The sequence below is a fragment of the Beta vulgaris genome, chromosome 2 (genome assembly GCF_026745355.1).
Source record: "Beta vulgaris subsp. vulgaris cultivar EL10 chromosome 2, EL10.2, whole genome shotgun sequence".
In the NCBI taxonomy this organism is placed as follows: Eukaryota; Viridiplantae; Streptophyta; class Magnoliopsida; order Caryophyllales; family Amaranthaceae; genus Beta; species Beta vulgaris.
Genome location: NC_079203.1, coordinates 53,294,402 through 53,306,436, shown reverse-complemented (window position 1 = coordinate 53,306,436; position 12,035 = coordinate 53,294,402). Strand labels below are relative to the sequence as shown.

General features: G+C 37.3%; 2 protein-coding genes across 3 annotated transcripts; both read right to left on the bottom strand.

Annotated features, from left to right (window-relative positions):
* Positions 1 to 158: 158 nt before the first annotated feature.
* On the bottom strand, positions 159 to 2,642 carry LOC104905545 (pentatricopeptide repeat-containing protein At3g29230). Its single transcript, XM_010694136.3, has one exon. The coding sequence runs from the start codon at positions 2,590 to 2,592 to the stop codon at positions 829 to 831; it is 1,764 nt and encodes a 587-aa protein (XP_010692438.2). The 5' UTR covers positions 2,593 to 2,642; the 3' UTR covers positions 159 to 828.
* Positions 2,643 to 3,506: 864 nt separating this feature from the next.
* Positions 3,507 to 10,909, bottom strand: LOC104905552 (protein CROWDED NUCLEI 1). 2 transcript variants are annotated; one of them, XM_010694141.3, is made up of 8 exons: positions 10,350 to 10,909; positions 8,619 to 8,828; positions 7,708 to 7,961; positions 7,346 to 7,616; positions 7,187 to 7,270; positions 4,738 to 6,815; positions 4,358 to 4,487; positions 3,507 to 4,131 (listed from the first exon to the last, which is right to left on the bottom strand). In XM_010694141.3, exons 1-8 carry the CDS (start codon positions 10,530 to 10,532, stop codon positions 3,901 to 3,903), a joined length of 3,441 nt encoding a protein of 1,146 aa, XP_010692443.2. In that variant the 5' UTR covers positions 10,533 to 10,909; the 3' UTR covers positions 3,507 to 3,900. The 2 variants fall into 2 exon arrangements, with proteins under 2 accessions (XP_010692443.2, XP_010692447.2); XM_010694145.3 differs by having other exon boundaries at positions 3,507 to 4,128; positions 10,350 to 10,908.
* Between the last annotated feature and the right edge of the window lie 1,126 nt (positions 10,910 to 12,035).

Here is a 12,035-nt window from a genome sequence, read left to right as displayed (position 1 = left end):
CCTTAATTAGGGATAGGGAAGAATAAGTCTAATACCTCCATTTGCTTGTATGATGATTGATGTATCATCTTAACATTTGTCAGAAAAGAAATTACAATTCAAAATGTACCTCCATTTGCTTGTATTATGTAATGTATAGATATCAGAAGACCAAAGAATAAATAGTTAAATGTACATTTATTGATAAATTCAACATGCTTAGATCACAATGAGCACATATTTTACATTGACATTCACAGAATTTCCATTAATACTCATAATCATCAGAAACCCGAATGAGCGCTACTACATATGAACTTGCATTACCATAGTAGCCATTCCCTTTTTCTTTTCACGTTGTTCCGGTAGCAACATCGAGGAGAAAGGAAGGAGGGGGAAGGGGAAAGGTGGAGCTTCATATTCCCTCCAAATCTCCGATTATGGAGGGATGATGTTTATTAATGAGGGACGGAAACCTGTCTTCCCCTCCTTACCCCAACCCCTTTACCGAACATATTAGTTCCAATCCCTCCCTCTATCTCCATTTCCGCTTATCCAAACAAAGTGTTAAGGACCTAAAATAATACATTCTCAGAAACACCATGATGGACAACACCGTGATAATCTGCTGTACAGTAAAGCTACTCTCAGCTTATGCAAAATACCCCTCACCATGGCGCCACCATAGCGCAAACAACTTTATTTTGCTTTTTGGGTAGTTAAGATGAATGACCCAACCAGACAAGACCCATTAGACATTCCTTTACTCCAACCTTTAGTAAAAACAATTTTTAGAGCAGTCTGGATGGTCTATTAATTATATACTGCTATCAGGACATAACCAGCTTTCTAAAGTTCTGGGTGTAATAAATGGATCATGTGATAGATATCTTCTGAATTGGGGTGTGAGTTGTCAAAGACAGTGAAATCATGAACCTCGCCATCTACGGCAAGGGTACTAGCCCCAGAAGGCTTGTGGACTCCTATGTTCTTCATTGTTCGTCTAACGTTTGCAACATTTACCCAATCCCCTGCAGCAGCATATATATTAGACAGTATAGAGAAACTTCCAGCATCTGTTGGATTATGTTTGACAGAATGCTTCAGAACCTCTTCAGCCATTTCTAGAGGAAAGTGCAACCGGCATGCTCCTAGGAGGGTACCCCAAATGACGGCATTTGGTTCCATTGGCATGTTTTGCACAACTTCCAAAGCTTCTTTCAAACGCCCCCCACGACCTAAAAGATCAATCAAACAACCATAGTGTTCAATTTGGGGGACAATGCCATAATCCCTTTCCATTGAATAAAAATATTCAAGCCCCCTATCAACAAAACCCATATGAGTGCAAGCACATAACATTCCAATGAAAGTGATCTTATCAGGTCGAAATCCTTCTTGTTTCATCCTAGAGACAAGCTTGAGGGCTGTATTTCCATCTCCATGCATAGCTAAACCTCTGATAATGGTGTTCCAGGAAACCAAATCTCTTTCGGACATTCCCAGAAATACAGCTAATGCTTTCTTCACACATCCACACTTGGAATACATATCAATCAATGCATTATTCACTGCAATGCTACATCTAAACCCAGCCGCCACTATTGAGGAACGAACTCTTGTTCCAAGTTCTAGCAACCCAGACTCGGAACAGGCAGCTAAAATACTAATAATAGTCCCGTCATCAAGCTGTAATCCTGCACTCTCCATTTCATTGTACAAAGATATGGCCTCATTTGTAAATCCCTTCTCAGCATACCCAGAAATCATTATTGTCCAGGACACCAAATTCTTAACAGGCATCTTATCAAACAACAATCTAGCCATTTCCATCTCCCCTGATTTTGTATAACCCAATACCATAGTAGACCAAGACACCACATTTCTTTCTGACATTTTCTCAAACAAACTAAATGCAGCATTCATATCCCTTGCTTTGACATACCCATCCAAGATGATATTCCAGCTTACAATATCTCTCTCAGGCATTTCATCGAACACGTTCCGAGCTTCAATCAACTCACCCCCTTTAACCAACCCATTAATCATTGAATTCCAAGAAACAATATCTCTATCCTCCATAAACATAAACAACTTCCTAGCAGAATCAACACCAATTACCCCACACTTACAGTAACTATCAATCAAGGAATTGGGTACAAAAATATCAGCACAAAATCCAAACTTTATTATATGGGTATGAATCATTTGAACCAATTGAAATGAACAATGTCCACTACAATTCTTTAGAAGAACTGGGTATGTAAAATTATCAGGATAAACGCCATTTTTAAGCATATGAAAGAAAATATTGAAGGCTTCATAAGATTGTGAATTCTGGGTGTGAGCTTTAATCAGAGTATTGTATGATTGCACATTAGGAAATTGAATTTGATTAAAAACATTAACGGCTAACCCAATTTTATGGCAGAGAGAGAATGCAGAGATGAGTTTAGGAGCAACAAAAGGATCATGATGAAGATCAGATTTGATAATTTGAGCATGAAGTTGCTTCAATTGTGATAAATTTGAGCATTTGTGAAGTTGAGAAATTTTTTGTTCAAGTTGCCTTCTTCTAGAGACCCAAGATGGGGCTCTAATGGGTGTGGTCATAGGTGGTCTAGAACTGTTGTATGGTTGGAGTTTGGATTTTACTCTATATCTATGTTGTCAATAAAGGGTCGATATCATTTATTTGGTACGCGGCACTTCCTCATAGATAATACCTAGATTGCGCATAAACGAATACAGGAACGGAAACGGATTCAGGTACAGAGAGGAGAACGACAAGATTTTGAAATTTTAGGAATGAGTACGCGTACCTATAGAGAATGCGTATCGTATCGGGCACGGGTATGAGTACGAATACGTTACCTAAAAGAAATATTTGTGCTACATAAATACTACCCGTTTCACAATACATGCGTCATTTTTTCTCTTTTGAATGTTTTACATTACATGCATAATTTCCAATCGCATAAGTGACAAGTCATGTTCTTACTATACTAATCATATATATCATAAATTAGTTAAACATTGCCAAATCAAGTTTTAAAGTTTTATGCTTTCAAAACATCTTGTGTTCTTGTCCAATCTTATAATTTGTATTTGTTCCTAATATTCGCTAGGGGAGGATTCAAACCAGGAGAATAATTTTCACCATCTCAAAAGCAATTGTTATTATCAAGAGTAAGATTGGTACTCTTAGACCATAGTATAACCATACACCCCTTAAAAGAAAAACAAAACAGTGCAATTTAACCCTGTACCATACAGAGTCACTAAATGCACCATATAGACGATATAAAACTTCAGAACTTGGTAAATTACCCACTCCTGAAATTACAAAAACCTCCAAATATGATAACATTTGCGCATGTAGATCACATTAAAAACTAAAGAATCATCAAGAGAACAACGCACATGCAACCGGGATCGGTTTCCTATTCAAGTAATGCCAATACAGGGTTAAGATGTGATTACAGCTGATAATAACTGCTACAGAATATAGTTAACAGAACAAAAACTACAAAGTTAAGCAAATGATATTAATCAACTCCAACCAATGATACAAACAAATTTGACATCAACAAAACAATGTGGTAAGCTAAGTCCTGCATCAAAAATATGCACAGGCCCACAACTACTACACTCATCTAATCTCCTGCACTGAATAGACAAAATACATTCATAACTCCTACAAGAAAGCGCCAGACACAGACAGACTAAACGGATCTCTTCCTAAAACTTTTATATATCGATTCCGTGATTCACAACTCTAGATTCGATATGGACACAAGTACAAGGGCATTCCCAAAAGGAAAAAGTAAGGGGATAGATAAAAGAAATCAATAGTGATGTGATTGAAGAGCAGAAGCTGTAATTGGCTAATGATAGACAGATAGATGCTTCAATCTGGTGTCACGTAGTCAAGAATTTCCATAGCTTCTTTCCTATTGAAGCTTCCCCTGGATGCACGGCCTCTTCTTCATCGTCATCCTCCTCTTCCTCCTCTGCGACACTATACTCCTCATCCCCATAGTCGCCATGTTGATCTGGGGTCCCATTCACCTCTTCACTCTGCACAATACTCTCAGTCCTCCTCTTAGGCACAGGTGTAGTGTAAGTATTTGCCTCCTCAGTCTGAGCCTGCTAACAAATAAGATGTCACCAAGATAAAGCTACATAGTTTCTCTAGCCTAGTGAAAAGAAGATCTAACAACATACAGCAATTTTTTTTAAAAAAAATGAAACTAATTCATCAAGTGGATGTCATACGACATCAACCATTTAAGTCAATTTTCAAAGAATACATTGACATTCACCCTTCATGCAAAAACAATTTAATGTAGAAGCATACTATATACCAAGTTCTCACCTGCATCAAGTTTATACTTGTGCCATTGTCACTAGCAACAGCTGAATGCGAGGGTTCAGGTTTAGAAGTTATATTGACCTTATCTTTTCTTGTATCAGATGAGGTTTTGACAGTTGCACCTGTGACAACACTGCAACCAAAGATACCAACGTCAGAACCAACACAGAGGAAACAAACCATCAAGCTCTCATACAACAACATTATCGCTGACAAAACAAATAAGGAAAAAAATATAAAGAAGAGTTTCATTATCAACAAATTTTGCGAAAACATCTAGCTGTTCCATTCTCACTTGTTTATCTACTTGGGGGAAATAAAAAGCTAGAACTCACATCACATTAAACAGAAGAAAGTAGCGTTAAGTTCAAAATAACACTTACTTCCTTGGCCTCCGGAGATTATATCGTTTTTCAGCAGGCACTTGGGCACCTGCAGCAACTTTTCGTCGTCTTGTCCTTGGCCCACCAGCAGCAACACTATCAGAACGACCTTCACTCACCCCATCATCCTGCTCACTTACGGTAGTTTGGGAAGTGTGGACACGACCACGTTTTCTTCCCTTTATTCTATTTTCTTTATCTGCAAGACTAGAAACATCCCGACTATCATCGTCCATATGTATAGAGTCTTCAGCATCACCATTTGGATGTTCACTACCACTCAGTTCAACTGAATCACCAACTATGTCTTTCGCATCTTCAATTACTGCCTTCACTGAGCGTGTCCTACTGACTCTGAGTCTCTCTCTCCTGGCAGCTCTATGCTGACCATTCAAATCAGAGTTCTGAGAAAGTTCAGGTTCTTTACCATTGTTAGTATTGCCCTGCGCTCCAACTGAAGGATCTTGATCAACTGGTGCCTGGACATCTAATGAATCGCTGACCAATCTAAATGACAATTCTGGAACTTCTTCAACAATATTATGTCTATCAGAACCAGAGCCCGCATTAGCATCCTGGTCAACTGGAGAGCCCTCTTCAACAAGGTTCTCACCTGCAGCTGCCTCTCTTTTGATAGGTGAAAACTTCAGTATCTTCTCAGTGCACTTCCGCAACCAAGACACACTTTTCCCTGGGGTAGAAGACTCGTTCCCAGGAGCAGGGGACCTCTCATCATTCTGAATCTCAGATTGATAAACATTCTCCTTAAAGCTATATCTCATATAATCTTCAGCCAGCTTTGGCAAAGGAGCAATTTCCCTCTTCTCCATATCTTGTAAAAATTGAAGATCGGAGAGCATAAATTCACGGGTCATTTCGCCAAATTGCTCAGAACTCTTAAATTTCTGAACAAAAGCAATAAACCTCTCCCTCTCCTTTACAAGCTGCTCCCTCTGATCCTTCAATTTACCACTAAGGGCAAAAAGCTCATCAACATCCTTCTGTATTTCAAGTCTACGCTCTTCCAAGTCTTTCTTACTAGCAGCCACTTCCTCTGTTTGTTTTGAAATCCTCCTTTGCTCCTCTTTCATGTGTTCAATTCCCCTTTCAGCTGTTTCTCTCAAGTAATTTATGTTATTCTGTTCCTTCTCTTTCTCTTCCTCGAACGATCTCTCTCTTTCAGAAAGATCTCTTTCCTTCTCTTCGAGCACCTTTCGCATTTCCATCTCAAGGTCTCTTCTCTGCTGTTCAAGATCATCAATCATTTTTCTCCTTTCAGTCTGTTCTCTCTCTGACAATAGTGACTTCTGATACTCCATGTGAGCTGCAAATGAATCCTTTTCCAATTCAAAAGCTTTCACCTCACTTTCAATCTTTTTCTGAGAATCCAGACTCTCATTCCTCAATCTTTCCTCTTCCAAATGTCTCCATTTCTCCCACTTCTCTTTTTCTTCAGTTAACTTTTTCAACTCTCGTTCAATCTCTGCTTTTTTCTCATCAAGTGATTCCCATTCTTGCTCAAATGACATCCTTTCTTGTTTCAGCTCAGCAGCTTCTTTCAAAAGCACTTCCTTCTGCGATCTGCACTCATCTATCTCTCGTCTTAGTTCAGACTGGAGACGTGAATGCTCTGATTTCTCTTCTTCAGTCACTCGAAGCTCTTCCTTCTCCTCTTGTATCCTCAGCAGCTGTTTCTCATTGGCAATTTTAATATTCTCTAACTCTTCTTTCAGCTTAAGTAGATGTTCAGTGTCCCCCAATATCTGTTTTTTTTCCTTCTCCAGTTGTTTATTCTCTTCTTTAATGCCCTTTTCTCTCTCCTTCAATGCTTTTGATTTCGATTCAAAGTCATTCTCTTTTTCCTTAAACTTCTCCAGTTTCTTGTCCAGAGCCTGTTCACGCTTCGCAATTTTTTCTTCTGCATGTCTGATTTGAACTTCCTTCTTCTCTAATTCAACGACCTTACTTTTCAGTTCTTCATCAACAGATCTCCTTTTCTGATCCATTTCAAGATCAAACTCCTGCTTCTTAGCATCTAATTGAACTTTGTGATCATTAAGAAGCTTCTGGAGTTCATTCTGCAAGAAAGGGCGACGGAAAAATTAAGCACCAAATCAGAAGTCATATCAATGTTGAACCAGCTGAATGCTACTTATAGCTGCCAAGCGCCTTCAATTCATGTAATCAATGTTTTTTACTTTGCTTTGTAACATAGTTTATGGTCAAGTGAAAGGGTGGATCAAGCCAAACTACATAATGCCATTTCAAGTACTGGCACTCACACCACCTCCCCCCTTCCCTCCAGATAAAAGTTTACATATAGTCGTCCACAAATCAACCATTGTAAGAGTTAATATGATTAAACTACATGTTAAGCAGTTGCAAGTGCGTCCGGAAACTTTTTTCAGAAAGAAACTAACAAAACATCACAGAAGATGTTGGAGCTCACCTTTTCTCTGTCAGTAAGGTGTTCTTCTCGGGCATGTAGCTCCTTCTCTTTTGCTTCAATTCTCTTTTTCATGGCATCAAATTCCTGCAATTTCATAACTGATCAGTCAACCATTACAAGCAGGTACTTCAAGTCAGCAAGTTTATGCAGTATAATCACCTTCTCTTTTATAATCAAGCTAGCAAGTCTTTGGCTTATATCCTCCTCTTTTTTCTTCAGATCCATATTAGCTTTATCCATCTTCTTCTGAACCTCTGCAAGCTCAAACTCTTTCTGCTTAAATCCCTTATCAACTTCATTGGCTCTCTCCTCCCTTTGATTGAGGATTCTCCGAGCCTCGCACAATCTCTCTTCTCCTTCTTGCAACTTCCTCTCCCATTCTAGCAAGTCTTCTCTTTGTTTAGACACGGTAGCATCATGCGTATCTTTCCTATTAAAAAAAACATCATCAATTAAAACATATTAAACATAATAACCCAGGATGGATGTCTATATAGCTAAAATAAGAGCCTCCCACATACTCTGAGTTGAAAGACAGACGCTCCCTTCTAAGAGCAGTTTCCCGGCCCTCTATATCTTGCATTTTTCTTTCTATCTCTGAGGCCTTTCTACTTGCCTCAGCAAACTTAGCGTCAGCAGCACGCAGCTTTGCTTCAACTTCTAATGATTTCTCCTCGATGTTAGCTGCCAAAGAATTGGCTTCAGCCAACTTTGAATCAGCTGTAAATTTGATTTCAGCATATTCAGATCGCATTTCACGCAATGCCTTCTCCAGCTGCAACAGTGAGCCATTAGTCAGAAAGTAGCTAGTAGTACATTCTGTAAGGCAATATACTGGCTCAATTTTTATAGTTGAGCAGAGAAACTAGTAAAGAATTGTCCCTCTTATCCTTCATAGTTCATATAACACTGTAACGCATAATCTGTCCCCCAAATCCAGCACATAACTAAACCTGTCCTCAACAATGAAGATAGTCTATAGCACTGTATTCTGTAGAGAGTCATACAGAAATGAGGCTGCACATAATAGAGCAATAAGATAAATCTAAAATATTACTATTTATATATATAATCTGCCTGCCAAATTTCAAGAATCATCCAACAAAGATAGCCTGTTTACAACAGTGAAGATGACAGAAAAGGTAGGACTTCAAACAAAGCGGGCAAATCTAAAGAATCACTAGTTCAGGTTTCGTAATTAAAGCTCCAGTTGGAAACTCATAAATGTCAGTTTAAACTCTAACAGACATTTCAATAACCATCTCCACAAAAGAGCAGCAAAAGAATATAGCAACTATTGGAAACAACTTGAATCCTGGAATTCAAACGTGCAACACTAAAGAAATCATTGCATGCTCTCTCATGTTAATAGTAAAACGACTACAGCAATACATTAGTACAATTCTTAAAATTAGGAAGATAGTAATCTTACATCTCGAACACACTGCTTCTCAACACCCAGACCCTTCCTTAAATTTTCTTCTCTCTTCTCAAGATCAGAAATTGCCATCAGATGAGCTGACTGCTCTCTTTTTAGGGCATCCTTCTGCTCTGCCAATGCTTGCTGGAGATCATCGAATTTAGAACTCCACTCCTTCTTTTCAATCAGGAGAAGCCCCATATTGTATTGGTATTCAAATAGCTGTGAGAAACAAGCACACATTTAAAAACATGCACTAAGAGCTTCTGTGCAGATCACAACATGGCAAAAGTGCTGCCACATAGAATTAACTATAAATAGATTAGCAAGCCAGCCAAAAACATCACTGATACTGCCTCTGATCCAAAATAGAAGTTAAACTAAATAAATGTCACTACCCAAAACACTTCCAATGCAATACTAGATGTTATCTGTGATATTAATACATTATTAAAGGTCATTTTGTACAAGCAATACAAAATTCAATGCGACTGCAATACAAATACAACTTAAAATAAAATTTATTAACTTCTTAATATGTATATCGTCCTTGATTACTATATTCAGTATTTCAACTTCTCCAAAGCAACTTTGAAAATATGTACTAATTAATTGCATTTGCTTCATCGGGTAGCAAATTTATGAAAATATTTACATCGGGTAGCAGTGTCTTCATAAAATTTGCATTTGCTTCATAATAAAAAGGAAAGCAGTGTCTTCATAAATATTGCCTCCAAGCGATTGGTCCAGACAAGGTAGTTTCCTTTTTATTATAAAAAGGAAGAATACCCAGAATGAAAGGCAGGCTTCATAAACTGATAATGTCTACAGACACCTTAAGGTGATAAGTCTATGAAAAAATCCCAAAGCATGTGAGCAGCAGTGCAGCAACATTCACAATCATATCTTGTCATTAAAAAGTTCCTCTTCATTCTCTTTGAGTCAAAGATGACAATTAGCTCCATCCAATCTTCACACCATTCACAAATTCACTTTTTAGCATTAAAAACCCCTTCATTCTTTTTATCAAGTAAAAGATAACACATACCTCCAAACTTCTCCTCCTCTGCAAAAACATGCTAAGATTACTTGCTAGCCCTAAATCCAAGACCATCAATTCAAGCAAATGTAGAAAAGTCTTACCCTTAACATCCAACAGTATGCTCATTGCGTTTTTCTGCCTAATGACTCTGTTTTAAACTCGGACGATCCCAAAATAACTGGTCAAAGCTAAAGATATTTTCGATAAGGAAGCATAATACCAATATATTACATAGCAACTAACAAACCTTCCCCAAAACATACTACAATCCAAAAAATCCGACAATAACTTAAGCATCAAATGGCAAACTGAAGCAACCCATATCTACTGAAAAACCCAATGTACCTTACATTTGCTACAACCATATACTTAACCAGACAACTTCAAGTCAATACAACATCAAACAACAACTAATTTTCAGACTTTCTCCAACATCCTCCATATACTGCAGGAAAAAAAAAAATGCATTCTTGTAGTGTTTGCATATCACACAAATTTACTCAAACCAGAGCATAAAATAGAGCAAGAACAACTCCCACAAACCTAGAACATAAACACAACTGCATTTCTACTAAAATCAAAGTAGACCCACCAAATTTTAGTAAAAATAAAGCACACCCAGATGATAAAAACTCAAAAATCATTTAAAATAACAGGAAAATTTAACTAAAAATACAGAGTTTAGATGAAAAAAAACCCACCTCATTCTCAAGCTTAGCGACTTTCCCATCCAAATCTTCAAGATCATTTCCATCTTCAGCAACAACCCCACCATTTTCAGAAATCCTTACATTAGAATTCGAATTTGTCACTGGAGTTTTCTTATTCTCTCTCCTCGGAGATAAAGACCAAGCCGAAAAAACCTTATTTTGGGGTGTAAACATAACTTCAAACTTACAATTGAACCAATTTAAAACAACAACAGTGAATTACCCAACTCAATTTCATGAAAAAAAAAAACCCCGTCAACTTTGAATACCAAGATTCAAAATCTTGGAACGAAACCCTAACCCTAACCCTAGAATTACGAAAAATCAGGGGGGAAAAAACACAAAGATAATAAAAACAGCCCCAAAAACACGCCGGACTTGAAACTGAGAATTCCAATTCACCGGCGAAGTTTCGTTTTCAAGTCCGATAACGTCTCTCCCAACGGAACTTTTTTATATTTTCTCTCTCCTAACACTTTCTCTCTCTACAAAACACTTTCTCTCTCCTACTAAACCCACCTTTGGTGGAGCGCGGGGATCAGTCACGTTCTTTACTTCGTGTAATTTACTCCTCTTTTTTAAATTAAAAAAACAAAAAGTTTCAGACAGCAAATTTTTCTATTGAAATTACATTTTTACCCTTGTATTGTTAGTTATCTGTTTATGTCATAAAGGGTAATTTGGGGAACAAATACTAAAAAATAAATCAAAATGTTTCAGACAGCAAATTTTTCCTGTCAGATTACATTTTTACCCTTGTATTGTTAGTTATCTGTTCATATTATAAAGGATAGTTTAGGGGAAAAAATAATAAAATAAAACAAAAAAGTTTCAGACAGCAAATTTTTGCTGTTAGATTACATTTTTACCCTTGTATTGTTCGTTATCTGTTTATGTTATAAAGGGTGATTTGGGGAACTTTAACGGCCTGCTTTTTTGGACTGAACATGGGGTGCTTTGGACGAGGTGAGTGAAATGACGAAAGTACCCTCAGCCGGCTAAAGTGGGAAAAGGGTTGACGTGAGATAAGAAGGGTATTTAAGTCATTTTAGTTAGATAGTTGAAATGCCACGGTGTTGGTGGGTTGTTCTGTAGCATGTTGTGAGGAGTAAAGATAAAATATAATAAAAGGGTATAGAAAGTATAAGAAGAGTTTAAATTTTGGGAAATGAAGATGTGAAATGACATTTTTAGGATAAGATTTCACTTTTATTACATGCTTTTTTGTTTATTTTATTTAAGGGTAATGCTAAATGCAGCCCTTAGGGCTGCATATAAGCATTAAATACCTTTCTTAAACTAGTATAAAGTTGGTTATTTATGACAAAAAGCATGCATTTATCAAGGTCATTAATGCTTGTTTTACAAAATAATTTCCATTTATAGATTCTTATATGCAGCCCTAAGGGCTGCATTTAGCTTTTCCCTTTATTTAAATGTTTATGAGCCATCACAAATGGGTCTTTGCTTTTGGGTGGATTGTATTTGTAGTACCATTAATTTAATTGGGTAAGGGATAAAAGTGGGAAAGATTTGCAATAAAGGGTAAAGTTTACTTGTGTGGGAGTGAGAGAATTTTCTTCAACCATGAAACTTCCCATAGCATATTCTTGTTGTGTTTGTGGTGTCTTCATCAATTTCATTACTAGTAAGATTTAGTTTGCTTCATTGTTATTT

Coding starts and splice junctions, on each gene's coding strand:
- LOC104905545 (XM_010694136.3), bottom strand. CDS start 2,592: ATGACCACACCCATTAGAGCCCCATCTTGGGTCTCTAGAAGAAGGCAA.
- LOC104905552 (XM_010694141.3), bottom strand. CDS start 10,532: ATGTTTACACCCCAAAATAAGGTTTTTTCGGCTTGGTCTTTATCTCCG. Junction 6,816..7,186: donor ACCTTACTGACAGAGAAAAG/GTGAGCTCCAAC, acceptor CCTTTCTTGCAG/AATGAACTCCAGAAGCTTCT. Junction 4,132..4,357: donor CAAGTATAAACTTGATGCAG/GTGAGAACTTGG, acceptor CTTATTTGTTAG/CAGGCTCAGACTGAGGAGGC.